This window comes from Drosophila ficusphila, unplaced genomic scaffold (assembly GCF_018152265.1).
Source record: "Drosophila ficusphila isolate 14025-0441.05 unplaced genomic scaffold, ASM1815226v1 contig_470, whole genome shotgun sequence".
In the NCBI taxonomy this organism is placed as follows: Eukaryota; Metazoa; Arthropoda; class Insecta; order Diptera; family Drosophilidae; genus Drosophila; species Drosophila ficusphila.
Genome location: NW_025064389.1, coordinates 1,164,011 through 1,180,823, shown reverse-complemented (window position 1 = coordinate 1,180,823; position 16,813 = coordinate 1,164,011). Strand labels below are relative to the sequence as shown.

General features: G+C 44.4%; 1 protein-coding gene across 1 annotated transcript; it reads right to left on the bottom strand.

Annotated features, from left to right (window-relative positions):
- Nucleotides 1-12,070: 12,070 nt before the first annotated feature.
- LOC122320336 (uncharacterized protein K02A2.6-like) lies at nt 12,071-16,101 on the bottom strand. The gene is made up of 5 exons (XM_043208530.1): nt 15,094-16,101; nt 14,348-14,997; nt 13,664-14,071; nt 13,202-13,582; nt 12,071-12,356 (listed from the first exon to the last, which is right to left on the bottom strand). Exons 1-5 carry the CDS (start codon nt 16,099-16,101, stop codon nt 12,071-12,073), a joined length of 2,733 nt encoding a protein of 910 aa, XP_043064465.1.
- Nucleotides 16,102-16,813: the final 712 nt, after the last annotated feature.

Genomic DNA, 16,813 nt, shown 5'->3' with positions numbered 1-16,813 from the left:
ACTGACAATGGAGATCCTTGAGGGATCCCATTGAAAAGTGGACGGCTTTCAGAAAAATTATTGTGGATTTGGACTTTAATTTTGCGATTGGTAAGGAAGTTCTTTATGTAGTTTAATACTTTGGGACCAATTTTCCATCTTACTTGTTCATCAATTATAGCATGAATACCTTCTCTGTCATAGGCTTTCTCGAAATCAAGACTTATCACCGATAAATGACTTCTCGTGGATAGGGATGTCGTAGTCTGATAGTCTAACAGTGTTAACCACTCAGATACTGACATGCCCTTTCGAAAGCCAAGCTGTCGACTATTCAGAAGATTGCTGTTGACAGCAATCCACCAAAGTCAGTTTGCGATGATCTTGTCTAGGAGCTTAGATATGCAAGGATTGAGGGAAATTGGGCGATAGTTTACTGAAGTTTTAGGTGAGTTAGGTTTATATATTGGTAAAATAGAACTGATTTTGAACTGCTGGGGGATATGGCTGTTGAGGATGTTATTGTAAAGGTTGATCAAGCGAATTGTGCAGTGTTTGCTTTGATTTTTTAACATCGGCTTTGAAATTCTGTCAAGTCCTGGGGTCTTTCCTTTAAGTACATTTAGCGCTGCTTTGAATTCAATTAACGTGATTTCTTTTTCTAGCATGAGAGCTTTCGACGAAGTGCTATAAATTATATTTTCGGAATTTATTTTTTCTTTGTTTCTTCGAAAAGAGTCACTGAAGCTCGAGTCGGAAGATTTTTCTGACCAATGGGAGACAAAAAGTTGGGCTATGGATTGCTTATCAATGATTTTTAGGGATGGGGTTGAGGGAGAAGATATGCAGTGAATTTCGTGTCTAATTTTCCTACCACAGAATATGTTGATATTTGCCCAAAGCTTTGAGGAAGATGAGCTGGGGTTAATTTCTGCCGTGAAATTTAAAAGAGATTCCAGTTTTGCTTCGGGCCTTCCTGAATCGGGCCTTGTTTCTTTTAAATTGCATTATGTTCTCCGTATTTACGTTCCTTTGTAATTGGTTCCATGCTTTATTTTTGTTGAGTTTGAGTTCTTCCAGACTTTTGTTCCACCATGGCACCGTTTTGGTTCTATTGCCATTAGGTGATGTTTGGGGGATAGCTAAGTTCGCGCTTCGCCTTATAATTTTTATTATGTTACAGGCAGGGTTTACAATTACTACTCCGTAGCAGCGAGATTCATATATATATCGCTATGCTATTGCTACCGCTCTCACTTTGACGAGAGCCGTAGCAGAGCCATAGCCGAACAACGAAAAATTGCCTGCTCTGCTCTGCTCGGAGTTTCATCGAGTCCGAACTATAGCTATTGTTATTGTTTTGGCTATTTTCTTTTTTATTTCAATAGTAAAGGAATTATGTCTAAAAAGCGACGAGAATAATGTAAAGGTGCATAAGAAGGAAAAGAAAATAGCCAAAACAATAACAAATTTGGTCGAGAGCCGTACCAAGTGGAGAAAAACGTTTGCTCTGCTTTCATCTCGCTATAACTTTTCTACTCTCGCTATGCGTAGCCGTAGCACAAAAATTTTTTTTTTGCTATTTGCTATAGCTATAGTTAGAACCAAACAAAAAAAGGTAAACAATGTTTGTTTACTAACGGCGGCGATAACAAGCATATCGACGACTCGTGAGTCCAGGGGGTCGGGCAGCAGAGTGCACTGCGGAACTGGTTCCCTAGACCGGATAACTCCGAAGTAAAGATTTTGAGTGGTTTTTAGAAAGGAGAAAGAGAGGCTTAAGAAAAAAAGAAGACACATTTTTGAGAAGAGGTTATCTCAAGTTGGCGGTCGGCAGAAACAAAAAAAAATTAAAAATTGTCAAGATTGTGTTAAGATTTTTTTTGGAAAATCCAATCCCGGGAAGGAAGATTTGCGACGGGCGGAACGAGGAGCAGCACCCCAAAAGAAGAGGGCGAAAATTTTGTGATGAAAATTTGGCCACTCGGTCTGGGTGGCCCCAGGTTTTTTTTGTATTTTTATTTTGTCTCATTAATTCTTTAAAATTAATTAGATTTAAGTAAAATATATAAAAAGAAACCCAACCCCCAATTAAAAATTAATTAAATTAAATTAAAATATACTAGCCGAAAGTCCAAAAAAAAAAAGAAGAAATGAAGTAATTTAAAATCACCTATTTTTCCACTATTCAATTATTTATTTATTCATTATTATTTATTACATTCTATTTATTTATTTATTATTTATTCATATATGTTCCATGTAATCGTCCTGCGGTACCGTGGTTAGGTGTTCTATATGTTAGTATATAAGTATAAAATGAATTCTAAAATTATAACGAATTAAAAAAAAACAATGAATCCATCTGAGTAGATATTCCCGTTGGTAGGGGTGAGAGGACTTAGTCGGACTACCTTGCCCACGACTTAAAATTTGGGAGATTTGTCCGAAATTGGAACGAGGATGCACTCATGGTTGGGTGGGACTCCGAGGGCTACCAATTTGGTGAGGTAGTCCAATCTGGATATTCCAAAAATTTCCGTTGTGTTCAAATTAGTTGTCCAGATCCAAAAAAATTCCGTTTTGTTTGTTTTTTTTTTTTTTGTTGTGTCTGCTGCGTGTAAGAATTTGTGGTTGTTCCCCCCTGGGATCTCGCTAACTAGCCGGCAACATAAACACGCGAAAAGCAGGACATGACAAGCGGCCAAAGGAAAGATCGAAAAATCTATATAGAAATACGGGAAATAAAAAAATCGTTGTTTTTCATCAGACAAGCATAGTTTTTGGAATATAGAGTTTCCTAACTGCTCTTGAATTGCATATAAAATTTCATCAAAATCGGACAACTATATCATATAGCTGCCATACGAACAATAGTCGAAAATATGGAAAAGTAAAAGAAAAATCGTCATAGTTTCAATGTTGATTAGCCCTTATGCATTTTGATCGACATATTTGATGACTGCAAGGGTATATAAGCTTCGGGTTACCGAAGCTAGCTTCCTTTCTTGTTATTAATTAAGTTGGATGCATGTATATATATACGAAGATGTTGGAAGTAATATACACTCGCCCGCATATCTCTGCGTACACCCCAAAAAAATTTCAAAATCTAACTTTAAACCCTAGCTGTTCGGCCATTTATGCAGATATTCAACCCATTCTTTTTTTAAACAAAATTATAATTTATTGTCTTCATTGACGTATTTTTTAAAAAATTATTCAACAGAGTCTTATATTTTATTTCTAATTTTAAACTTAAGTCTACCAAAAAATGTAACCGCAAAAGTCTGCGTACACCTACTTTAAACGTAAATAATATTATTTTTAATAACTGGTAGGGTATCCTTTCCGCTGCAAAACTACACCTACTACAAACGTAAATAATATTATTTTTAATAACTGGTAGGGTATCCTTTCCGCTGCAAAACTTCCGTGAGGCGTCTCGGCATGGAATCCACTAGGTTTTTGGTTTCATCTGCAGTAATTTTCCCCCACTCCTCCAGAATCACATCCTTGAGCATTTTTTTTGATGAAATCGTGTGTTTCCGGATTTTCCTCTCAAGAAGATCCCACAAATGCTCAATGGGGCTTAGATCAGGACTCTGGGGAGGGGTTCGCAGCTGATTTTTGACATTATACAGCAGCCAAAGCTTGGTATTCTGTGCCGTGTGCTTCGGGTCGTTGTCTTGTTGGAACCAGTATTCACTTTCGAGCCCTAATTTCTCAGCACTTTCTTTTAAATTGTTTTTTAAAATGTCAATATAGATTTTTTGATCCATTATTGACTCGATAAATACCAACTTTCCAACGCCACTTGCTGCCATACACCCCCACACCATAATTCCGCTTCCTCCGTGCTTTACTGTGCCAACCAAATTTTCTTTATTAAAGGCTTCTCCGCTTTTCCTCCATACTAAAACCTTTCCCTTGATTCCAAATATGCAGAATTTGCTTTCGTCGGAAAAAATAACCTTGTTCCAGAAGTCTTGGTTTTTAGAAATATATTCATTGGCAAAGGTTAGGCGTTTTTGTCTATTGACTTCGGATATGTGAGGTTTTTTGCGGGCGACTCTGCTGTGGTAGCCAGCCTTTTTTATGACCCGGCGTACAGTATCCTCGGAAACTGTTTTGGAAAAACTATCCTCGACCTGTAGCTTTGCCTGATGAGCTGTCGTCCTTGGGTTAAGCTGGATAGATTTGACAATATTCCTCTGCTCGCGGATTGTAAGCAAAGGCGGTCGGCCAGAACGAGACTTTGGCAGGATACTTCCATATTATTATATTACCTAATATTACCTAATATTACCTTATATTACCTAATATTACCTAATATTACCTAATATTTCCTAATATTACCTAATATTACCTAATATTACCTAATATTACCTAATATTACCTAATATTTTTTTTATTTATTTAAACGCGCGTAGTCCCACGGACCACCACCCGCCCATTTGACCGAGGGGCGACAGACGCGTATCGTACTGCACGAGAAAAAAGGAAAAAATTAAGAACGAAGCAAAAGTTAAGTTTATTTTAATTTTAAACTTAACGATCTAATTTTGTGCCAGAAATGTTATTTATAATCGCTTAAGGAGCTGCAGAGAGTCAGAAGAAGACAGTGAGAAACAGTGTATTATAATCCGAACAAAGTACCCTGATAGGCTCATGCACGTCATAATTAGATCTACAAAGATTTAAAACTAAAGGAACATAATTTCTATTAAATGTACTTGGGACCGAGAAATTTAGTCTACTTAACAAGTAAGCACTGTCAATTTCACCACGTATAAGGTTATGCATAAATACAGTACCAAGCATCGTTCTACAATTAGTAAGGGAGGGCAAGTTAATAAGGAGCAATCTATTAGGATAGGAGGGTAGGAATAGGTTTGCATTCCAGTTTAGGCGGCGTAAGGCAAAAATTAAAAAGCTTTTTTGAACTGATTCTATACGATCAGCATGTACTCCGTATTGGGGACTCCATACGGGTGACCCATACTCAAGAATTGGTCGGACCAACGATATAAATAAAGTCTTGGTAACGTAAGGATCCGCAAATTCCTTCGAACATCGTTTAATAAATCCAAGCATTCCCCTAGCTTTATTAACCATGTTCGAAATATGATGAGAGAATTTAAGTTTAGGGTCCAAGAGGACGCCAAGATCGTCAACAAGCGTTATTCTTTCCAAGGTTCGCCCACTTAGCGAATAGGTGACATTATGCAGATAACCCGACAAAAAGTCATCAGATTGCACTTGGAGCTGTTGAAATTCAGTAAATTGTCGTGACACCAGTTTTGAAAATTGTTTAGGTCTGCTTGAAGGTTTGAATGACGGGAGTATTCATTATACTGCAGACACAGTTTCACATCATCCGCGTACATAAGTACGCGGGAATGTGCAATGACCAATGGAAGGTCATTAATGAACAGGGTAAAAAGTAATGGTCCCAGGTGGGTTCCTTGTGGTACACCAGAGATAACTCTGAGGAGACTACTTAAGGAATTTTTGAAAATCAGCCACTAAGATACCTAGAGATCCAAACTTAAAAGATCAACTGGAAACCCTATCATGTCAAGTTTGCGAATCAATAGGAAGTGATTTACAGAGTCAAATGCTTTACTAAAGTCTGTGTAAATGACATCAGTTTGAAAATGATTTCGAAAGCCATTTATCACAAAGGACGTGAGCTCTAAAAGATTTGTTGTAGTAGACCTGCGCTTCATAAATCCTTGTTGGCTTGGAGATATGACTGATCTACAAAGGTGCTGAAAGTGAGGAGTTATTAATTGCTCAAAAAGCTTTGGAATTACTGACAATTTAGAAATTCCTCTATAATTGCTAGCATCCGACTTGTTTCCCTTTTTATGAAGGGGAATAACAAATGACTCCTTCTAAACAAGGGGAGACTGACAAGTTTGTAGGGATAGGGGGGACAGCTTGAGAAGGGGTTTACACAATGCATTAGCACAGTGTTTAAGAACACACCCAGGAATCCCGTCAGGACCTCGGGAGTAAACTGGTGTAACACGTTTGTTTAGAGGACTGCAACTAATTTGTTGCTACCGCTTTATGCACTTTAAAAATAAGGCCAATGTTTTGTGATTTAGATGAGATGTGATTTTGTATTTGGGTTTCTGAGTATTATTTGGTTTAAGGTTATGTGAAAAGTTTATGTAATTTGTGTATACACGATTGCGACCGACAATTTGGCGAAACGTGTGCTTGCGATGGTGAAGCGAGAACGAGCGAATATTGAATGTATATAAGTTTAGAGTTGCGAAAAAAGTGATAATGAAGATAGAGAAAATAGATAAGTAAAGTTAGGTGCGATTGCAATTAGACGGGTGTTGGTAAACAACTTTACGCTTACGTTACGTTACGTTACATACGCAGTTAGACTTTGAATTTTGAATAGAATTTACAAGTAAGGGGTTCTGCTCCGAACAACGTTGAGGATCCAAAAGAAGGGAGCTTTCGTTTAAAGAAGGACGAAATATTAAGTTCGACTCAGGTATGGCGTATAAATATTGCTCACTTGAATGAGACACTGTGGACGTTCAACTTCTTAGTTTGTCTAGAATTTCATCCATTCTAGGGATTGGGAATTTGTCGTTTATTGTGATTTCTTTTAAACTCCTGTAGTCTATTACTAACCTGAATATTTTCTTTACTGATGCATCACTTTTCTTTTAGACTATCCAAATTGGTGAACTATAAGGAGATTTCGATTTTCGAATTATTCTGTAAGGATGCTAACCACGGGCCAGGATAAATACTCAGTCTATCCAAGGTCCCCTACAGAAATATTTATTATTTACGGAGACAGGCAGGAAAAGGAGGCTGGTTTCCTAATTAGGTGTGTGATTCGAGGGTGAAAATCGGGGTTGTCTGCGTGCCGTGATCACGCCGTCGGCCCGTCAACCGGGTGACCAGCGGACCTGGGCAGGCCAAGGGCGAGCGATCCCGTCAACCGGGAGTCGGCTGTCCGACCCCGTCAACCGGGTGCCGGAGCCCTACTAGGGGTGGGGGTTATGAGCGGCCGATCCCGTCACCCGGGAATCGGTTAGCCGGCCCCGTCATCCGGTGGCCGGTGCTCCTAGCTACGAGGGAGGGAAAAATATGGGGAGAAATGAGCGGCTCCATCACCCGGAGACCGCCCTTACTGAAAATAACTTCAAGCCGATGGTAGTTTATATTCTTTTTGTTGTATATGGTCGAAGTGATCTCGTTGAGTGCTTATTATTATTATTAGGGGGGAAAAGGTTACCTCGACCCAACTGGATCTATTGTACCCCCTATCTGAGCTTAGAGCTCACCCATCAACCCGGCTCCTTCGATAAGGTTAAGGAGCTTTATCGGGTCGATGCTTCCAGAGGTCCCAAGTGTAAGGAACCTGGACCCGAGGGTTCTGCTCCTCAGGCTACTTAGTGCCGGGCAATCTGATATTATGTGTATTGAGGTTTCGTCCTCGTTATCACAGAATCTGCATGTTTTTCTGTTTGCAATCCCTATATTAAATAGGTGTCTCCTTAGTTTACAGTGTCCGGTTAATAAGCCGGTAACTATCCTAAGTGATCTCTTCCCTAGTAGTATAAGTTTCTTAAACCTCTTCATGTCATAATTGACGATGAGGGTTTTGGCTTGTCTTTGGCCTGTGGTGTCTTCCCAGCAGGCTTGCCTCATATGTACCTCTTCTGTTCTTAGGTATTCTTTGACTGTGTGTCTGCCTATGCCACAGTAAGGCTCGGGTCCTATAAGGGGTCTTTCCGCCCCTAGTTTTGCTAGCCTGTCGGCTAGTTCATTCCCGGATATGTCTTTGTGTCCTGGAATCCATCTTAATGACAGCCTGTTGTTGCTGCCCAGAAGGTTCAGCTTTGTCCTTACTTCTCGAACCAGCTTCGAAGTGATTCTATTGCTGCATAGTGCAGTAATTGCCGCTCGACTGTCCGAGAGGATCGCAATGTCCTTGTTTGTGTACCCACGCTTCATATTGAGCTCTGCACACCGTCCTATGGCGCAAACTTCAGCTTGGAATATGCTGGTGTATTGGCCTAACGATTCATGGTATTTGATTCGTGGTCCTACTACTCCAAGGCCAGTGCCTTGGTGTGTTAAAGACCCGTCCGTATACCATGCTATAGTGTGACTCGCCATGGAGTGTACTTCCTTCATGGTGGTCCATTCTTTCTTGTTGCTCAGATGAGCAGAGAAATTCTTTTCAAAGATGAATTCTACTGTCATTTCGTCCCTGGGGTGTGAGCTCAGGGGAAGTTCGACTAGTAGTTTTGCTGCATCCCTAGAACTAAGGATGCGGTCACTGCCATTCCCACAAGAAGTGATTCTTAGTAGGGTGGCCTTCCGCTGTAACTCTACTACGCAGTGTAGCGGAGTGAGTTCCATGAGAACTTCCAGTGCCGCAGTGGGGCAGGTTCTCATTGCTCCTGTCATACATATGCATGCCAGTCTTTGCAGCCTTTGGAGCTGTTTCTGTGCGGTAACGAGCCTTGCTCGTTTACCCCAGGCTACTGACCCATATGTGAGTATTGGCCTCACAATTATAAGGTATAACCATCTGATAATTTGGGGTGAGGTCCCCCAAGATTTCCCTGCAATTTTCCGACAGGTGAAGAGAGCCCTGAGGCACTTATCCACTGTCTTTTGCATATGGGTTGCAAACGTTAGCCTTCTGTCGAAGGTAACTCCGAGGTACTTAACTTCCCGGCTTATTGCTACGGGAGTACCTAGTAGTATGATTTGTCTCATCTTCTTCAGTTTGTACTTCTTTGTAAAAGGAACAATGACTGTTTTTGCGGGGTTGAGGTTAAGCCCAACTTCCCTGCACCAGTCGAGCGTTATCTTGAGTCCGAGTTGGACAATATCGCAAAGCGTTTCTTCAAATTTCCCTTTGGCTACTATTACTATGTCATCGGCATAGCCCTGACATTGTATTCCTCTGTCGGCGAGTTTCTTTAGTAGTTCATCTACTAGTAGGCTCCACAGTAAAGGAGACAAGACTCCACCTTGCGGACATCCTCTGCTTGTGGCAACGGTCATTGTGCTGTTGCCAATGGTCGCCATTGCCTGCCTGGAGCTTAACAAGGCTCCAATCCACCTTCTTGTTGTCGCGTCTATATTCCTTCTGGCGAGGGCCGCTAAGACAGCATCATGCGACGCATTGTCAAAGGCTCCCTCTATATCCAAAAAGGCGCAGATTGCAACTTCTTTGTTGTCTACTACCCCTTCAAGGGTGTGACAAAGTTGGTACAGTGCAGTGTCTGTTGAACGACCTGCCCTGTATGCGTGCTGCGTGGGTTGCAGCGGACAGTCCTTAAGAACTGTGCTCCTTATATGGTAGTCTACCAGCTTTTCCAACGTTTTAAGGCAAAACGAGGTTAAGCTGATAGGTCTGAAGGACTTTGGGTTGGTGATGTCTTTCTTCCCTGCTTTGGGGATGAAGACCACCCTAGCTCTACGCCACGCATTTGGGATGTGTCCAATTGCTAGGCTGCTTAGCATCAGTCTCCTTAAGCGGGTTAGGAGTAAATCCAGTCCCTGCTGCAGGAATGATGGAGAGATACCATCCAGACCAGGTGACTTAAATGGATGGAAGGTCCCAATTGCCCATTTAAGTCTCTCCGGAGAGACTAGAGACTTGGCAATTGCCCAGTCCTCAGCGCTTGGTCTGAAGTGTCTTGGAGTGGACGATGCCTCCATTGGGTTGAACGTATCTTCCGCCAGGGGTGAGCTCCCGGGGAAGTGTGTTTTAAAGAGTAAAGCTAGTTTATCCCTGTCGTCGGAAGTGTAAGCGTTGTCACATTTCCTCAGGGCTAGGTTACTTTCTGGTGCAACTTTGGCCATAGCCTTGTGCAATCTTGCCCCTTCATGGGCCGTGCTGATTGCCTCACAGAAGTCTCTGTAGTTCTTCCGTTTGGCCTTCCTGATCTCTTTGTTGTAGAGCGTCAGGCTGTGTCTATATTTTCTCCAGTTATCCTCGCTCGTTTTTGCTCTGTTGAAGAGCCGGCGGGTGGAGATTCGGAGCCGTTCCAGGTTGTCGTTCCACCATGGGGCGTCTCTATCTGCTTTCCGTCTGCCAAGAGGGCAACTGTCCTCAAAAGCATTGGTTATCTTCTTGCAGAGGTTATCCACTGCCTGATCTAATTCTAAGGAATGTCTGGGTATACCTGACGGTTCGTTAGAGAGATCGAGCTCAAGAGAGGACTTGAACCGATCCCAGTTTGTCTTCTTGGGATTCCTTTTGGGGGCGTCCCTAGCGGTGTTGAAGTCTAATTCAAATCTAATGATTCGGTGATCCGACATTGATTCCTCTGGCGACACATGCCAGTTCTTAATAAGTGGTCCTAGAGACCTGCTCATCAGGGTTAAGTCTAGGACCTCTTCTCTTACTCTAGTAATGAATGTCGGTGTGGACCCGACATTACCGATTTCTAGGTTACTATTTACTATAAATTCTATAAGCTGCTCACCTCTGTTGTTGACGTCGGTGCTTCCCCATATCACGTGATGCGCATTGGCGTCACACCCGATGATTAGGGGCATCTTCTTCCTCCTGCAGCATTCCACGAGCCCGATGATTTCCGGTGGTGGGCATGCTGCATCCCCAGCAAAATACGCCGATGCTATGGCGATCGCTGGTAGTCTTCCTGCGCCGCTCACAGTTACTGCGACACAGTCCCTGCTTAGGAACTCTGAAAAGATATTATAGTTGATATCTTTTCTTATTAATATGCATGCTCTGGTGTGTGCACCCCGTTGGTCACATATTACCTTTGATTCCTTGGTGTACAGGCCTTTAATGCCCTGATTGCACCAAGGCTCCTGAATGAGAGCTAGCCCGAGATGTTGGTTGGTGAACAACCTGGCCAGGACGGCTGATGCCGCCTTGGCTCGGTGTAGGTTCACCTGGGCTAGCCTCGTGCTGCTGTGTGCAGTCATCATTGGAGCGGATGCTCCATCTTTGGTGAAGGGGGCGGGTGTTCCCCTCCACTGCCATCCGTCAGAGTGACGTCGGCCTCTATTTCGTCGTTACTGTCGGAGGGCGTAGGATGCTCCTCATCCTCATTCCTCACAACTGTAACGGCGCTAGGGTCCTCCTCTGTACCCATAGGCTCCTGTGGCTCGTCGAGGGATTCCTCGACCTCCACTTTGCCATCTGGAGGACCAGAGGGCGCTCCTTCCGTTGCGGCCACCTTTGCTGCCTTTCTCAGCCCACTCACCGAGACGGTACCGTACCTAAAGTTGAGCTGATGCCCTCTAGCTACGATCTCGTCTCGGGTGGGCTGGTCGATCCCGATAACAAGGAGTGCTCCGCCTCCATCATTCCTCCGGGAGACCACTCTCCAGGCGTCTGTCTCCAGCCTGTTCTGGCGCCCGAGCATCATGAGGAGTTCCTCATTACCTCTTTCCGCGCTTCTGGGGCAGAAGACCGTGACGTTATATGCCGCGGGGATATCTTCTCCCACCTTGGTTTCTAGGGGCACGCCCTTCCACGTCCTGAGCAAGGGCACAACGGCCCTCAGCCAGTCCGCTGAGTCCTGGTCCAGGCAGTCGATTATGAGGTATCCTACCCTGAAGTGGATGCCTCTAAATGCAACTGCCGTGTCCCATGCCGACGTGATTACGTCGTCCATGATGGCCTCCTCCAACTCAGACAGCTCTTCGTGGCTCAAGTGCACCTGTGGGAACTCCGCAGGTAGCACCGCCACTCTGACCCTCTTGGCAGCCTCCGCATAGGAGGTGTGTGTGCCAGTAAGAGGGGCTGTGGAGCTGGAGGGTGGCTGCTTCATCCGTGCTGCCGCCGCCTTTGAGGTGCAAGGCTCCTCAAGCTTTGGGCAGGAGGGAGTTGCCTTGACCTCATTTGTGCCCTCTGACTTCGACCTTTTTGGGGTGTCTGTCGGAGGGGTGAGGGTGCTGTTACCTCGCTTGCTGGCAGGTGCACTACTTGGGGCCGTTGGTCGTGGCTCCTTTGCCTTCCTCAGTGCCTCGTCAGGTGACATGCCCTGCTTGAGGTATCTGAGGTACCATTTCGCTTTGGACCCCGGCAGGCCTCTCCTGTTGGGGTCGTCTATGCCTCCAGGTTGTCCTCTGGCTGGGAGGACATCCTTCTTCGCGGCAGGCCTGGTCCTCTGTCCAGCCGCGGGGGGTGGGCGAGCCAGCCGGGATGGTCCTGCTGGTCGCGCACATTCCCGGACTGGAACAGTAGACCGTTGTGGGGGATGTCCCACATCTTGCGTCCGAGACGCACTCCTGGCGGTGGCTGCGCTCCTGGGTGGGGATGGTCCCACCTGTGGTCGCTCCCCGTCGAGGAGTTGATTTTCAAAGTGTCTTGCGACACTCGAGGCAGGGATGTCCTGCGGTAACTTATTTGTGTTATTCTTTCTCATAGTGGATCCCACGAGTTGCGGAGAAAGTAAGGTCCACCCGGGCAGAGATCCGCCATACCCGGGTAAGGCGCGGTTAGGACAGGCGGTCGCCACTTGCCTGAACCCTCCGTGAGAGACTGGGCTAGTTGTTAATCCGGGCCCCCAGCCAGGCTGACTATCGGCACAGGTCGGATGACACCTTAGTCCGGCACCGGAGTGAGATTGCGGGAAGGGAAGTTGGTAGGTAATTGTGAGGGAGGAGGGGTGTGTGAGGCTACAATTTAAAGACGGCCAAACAAGCGTCTTATCAGTACACCGACTCCGATGTACCCGCTGTTTGTCCGGGGTTGCTTATTCGCTTGCGCTTATTCACAACTAACCTTGCGAAGAAGGCCGTTCGCTATCCGCAACCTGCGACCCGCCTGGTGGCCTCAGCTAAGCCCCCCCTTGAACATCTCACTAGTTCGCGAGGAACAGGTTGAGTGCTTGGTACAGACTGACTTTATTTAGAGAGTAGCGAGAGAAACGTGTGTGTGTATACATGTGTGTGCTTATAGAATGAAGGATTACAAAAAGTTTTGGATGTTTGTGTAGCGAGTTTACATTATACATAACACATCTCCTCCTTTAATTAGGAATTATTAGTGCTTTTAGGTCGCCTGAAGTCCTTTGGCTTAAAACGATCGACTTCCTGGCGAACACGGCTGCTTTGGCGTACTGGTATGCCGGAACTACGTTGTGTAGATTGTATCTGTTTCGGCTGCTGGGTAGAGGCTGCTGCGCGTTCAGGAGGGCCAGACACAGGAGCAGGATCAGGTCGCTGAACAACTGACGGTGTTGGCGGTTGTTCTTGTCGCTGTGTTTCTTGGTTTAAGGACGGCTTTGGCAGTTCCGGAATCCACCAAAACTCTGGAGGTTCCTCGATGGAGTTGTTTGTTGACAACTTCGGTTTCAGCTGGTTGAAATGGCGCTTGATATAGCCATTTGAGGTGCGAACGATGAAAAGCATTTTTCCAACTGGACGGTCGATTATGCCTTCAATCCACTTTTCTCCCCTTGAATAGTTTCGAGCGTATACCATTTGATTAGGGATGTACTTCGTGATTGTTTGTTTAGCTTCGACAGGCTTCTCGAAAAGTTGACTAAGCACGGTGCGGACTGGTCTACCGTGGATTAACTCGGCAGGAGTTTTACCTTGGGCCTTTGGAGTGAACCTGTAAGAAGAAAGATATTTAGTTACAGCCACCCTAAGTGATATACCGTCTTGGAGGTTCTTCTTGACTGAAAATTTGAACGTCTGCACAAAACGTTCTGCTAATCCGTTGGATGCTGGGTGGAATGGTGCTGTGGTAACATGCTTTATACCGTGCAGTTTGCAGAATTCTTCGAAGGCGTTAGCTGTAAGCTGAGGACGGTTGTCGCTAACCATGGTTTTCGGGTATCCTTCGATGGCGAAAATCGAAGACAATGCAGCGATCGTGTTGGCGGTTGTTGTAGACGACATTTGGATTACAAATGTAAACTGTGAATAGGCGTCTACGCATATGAGCCACATAGCGTCAAAAATTGGACCGGCGAAGTCGATATGAATTCGCTCCCATGCTGTTTTTGCTGCTGGCCAACTTTGGTCATGCAGCATCTTCAAGTGCAACAATCCTGCACCACCAAGAGAGTGTGGTGTAGGATTGTTGCACTTGAAGAAGCTGCATGACTGGGCAAGGCTTTTGATGTCTTCGATAATGGTAGGCCACCAAACATGTTGTCTTGCCAACTGCTTCATTCGAACAATGCCCCAATGTCCTTCATGTAAGAGTTTTAGGATATGGACACGTAGACTGGCTGAAATTACTACACGATTTGCGTCTGTGTGTAGGCAAAGCAATTTTTTGTTGATTGTAAGAGCAAACTTTCGGTTAAAGTAAGGCAATAGGGCTTCGTTGCCTGGCTGAAGTTTTTCTGGCCATCCTACAGATACGTACTGCAGGACTTGTTTGAGGAGTTCGTCTTTGTCCATGTGGTTGCAAATGAGCTCTGAATTTATCGGTGTTGACACTTCGACTACAGTATGGCAAGCTTCCTCTTCTTTGTCGAAATCTGGATCTGTACCCACTGGAAGGCGTGAAAGGGCATCCGCATTACCATGAGCAGATGTGGATCGATACTGTATATCGAAATTGTAGGCCAAGAGAATAATGGCCCAACGCTGTATCCTGTTTGACGTCATCAACGGAAGATGCTTGCCTGGATTAAAAATGGTAACAAGCGGCTTGTGGTCTGTGATCAGGATAAATTTTCTTCCGTAAAGGTATTGATGGAAACGTTTTACTCCAAATATTATGGAAAGTCCTTCCTTTTCGATTTGGCTGTATTTAACCTGATGCTTGTCGAGCGTCTTGGATGCGAAAACAATGGGTCTCTCTCCGCCATCTGGCTGAAGATGCGAAAGGACTACCCCGATGCCAAAGGATGAGGCATCTGTAGCGAGCACTAGCGGTAAATTTTCGTCAAAGTGAGCTAGCTGCGTTGCGTTAATAATGTGGGACTTAAGAGCTGTAAAAGCTTGTTGCTGTTGTGGACCAAAAAATAAGGCTACATCTTTCCTGCGAAGCTGGTTCAATGGAGCAGCCAACTGCGAATAGTTCGGAATAAAATTACAATAATAATTAACTTTACCCATGAATGCTTCCAATTGTTGTAAGTTGGAAGGCGGTCTCAACAGTTTTACAGCCTCCAAGCCTGAGCTGTCTGCAAGAATTCCGTTTGCGCTAATTCTTCGCCCTAAATATTCAATTTCGTCCTTGAAAAAGAAGCATTTTTGCCTTTTGCATCTGATGCCGTTCGCTTGAAGAGTGCTGAGAACTTGGTCGATTCGGTTCAGATGTTCCTCGCTTGTAGGTGCTGAGATCATGATATCATCTAAATAGTTGCCACAACCTTCTATTCCCTTTAGAAGTTGCTCAAGGTATCTTTGAAAAATGGCTGGTGCACTTGCAATCCCGTAAGGAAGGCGCTGATACTGAAATAGGCCCACTGGTGTGTTAACCACCATGATTTCTTTCGAAGCCTCATCTAATTCCATCTGAAGATAGGCATCCTTGAGGTCTATCTTGCTGAACTGCTTTCCATGACGAATGATGTGGAATAGAGCTTCTTTTGTTGGTAATGGATACAGTTCGACGTCGATTTGTGCGTTGACTGCCTGTTTAAAATCGCCACAAATACGTATATCGCCACCTGGCTTAGGTGCGAGCACAATTGGGGATGCCCAATTGCTGAACTTGACTGGTTTCCAAATTCCGGCTTGTGTGAGTCTGTCTGCTTCAGCTTTAAATTTGTCCATCTGACCGAACGGAATTATGCGGCTTTTATAAAACTTTGGCGTTGCTGACGATTTTAGAAATACGCTGGCTTTGAAGTCTGTAATGACACCCATAGCTGGTTCAAACACTTCGCTGTATTTGTTGCAGAGGTCACTTACTTTGTCATTATGCACCTCATAAATGTTCGATACTTGCATGATATCGAATCCGAAAACGTTAAATAAATCCATGCCGAAGAGATTGGTCGAAGTTTCTTCCTCCCCGCACTTTGCGACAGTGTGCAGCTCCGCTAGCAATGGTATTGGTGTATGTCCAAACGCATGTAAAACTCGGGAACACTTGTGCAATTTTGGCTTCTTCAGCAGCGCGTACGTATTGGAGTTTATCACGGATGCTGTTGCTCCGGAGTCCATTTGAAATGAAATTACTTGATTAAATATTTCGAGATCAATGACTTTTCTGTTTTGTTGACATTTTACTTGACCTGTGACACTGTAAACTGCTTCGATCGCTTCGACTTCGTTTGCTTCGTTCTTGCTGGGCTTGACTTCTCGGTTATTTGCTTGACCAGGCCATTTGGCATTTTTTTTTTTTTTTTTTTTTTTAGCTTTGCTCTATTTATTGAATCTTCTCCTTACGAGACTAACAATAAGTGTATCAAATCTTATACGATAACCTAACTATCAGTCATATAGACTGGAACAGTAAAAAATGGCCCTGACAAATTATGGCTGGGTTGGAAGGTCGTTACGTTGCAGGCGGGTTCTTCTGGAAACCCGAGTCAGATCCCTTGTAAGAGGATTTGGGTGTGCTGAGAGTTTTTCCTTGTATGACGCTTTTTGCTTTTCTATTTCATCTTTTACTGCGAGAATGCCAAGGTCCCTGTGGATGTTTTCGTTTCGAATATACCATGGTGCCCCAGTGATAGTTCTCAGGATCTTTGCTTGAACGCGCTGTATGATGTCTATGTTAGTTTTGCTCGCGTTTCCCCAGAGCTGGGAGCCATACGTCCAGATTGGTTTAAGAGTGGAGTTGTAGAGCAGTACCTTGTAGTCCAGACACATGGGCGATCGGGCGTTTATAATCCAGTGGAGGCTGCTGGCTTTTAGTTTTAAATGTAGTTTC

Bases quoted from the DNA above. Each gene is read 5' to 3' on its own strand.
- LOC122320336 (XM_043208530.1), bottom strand. From the start codon at position 16,101: ATGGACTCCGGAGCAACAGCATCCGTGATAAACTCCAATACGTACGCG. The intron at 14,072-14,347 runs GTACGTATCTGT...CCAGTCATGCAG, and splicing joins CTCCTCAAACAAGTCCTGCA to CTTCTTCAAGTGCAACAATC. The intron at 12,357-13,201 runs GTCAGTTGTTCA...AAGTTACCGCAG, and splicing joins CAAGAACAACCGCCAACACC to GACATCCCTGCCTCGAGTGT.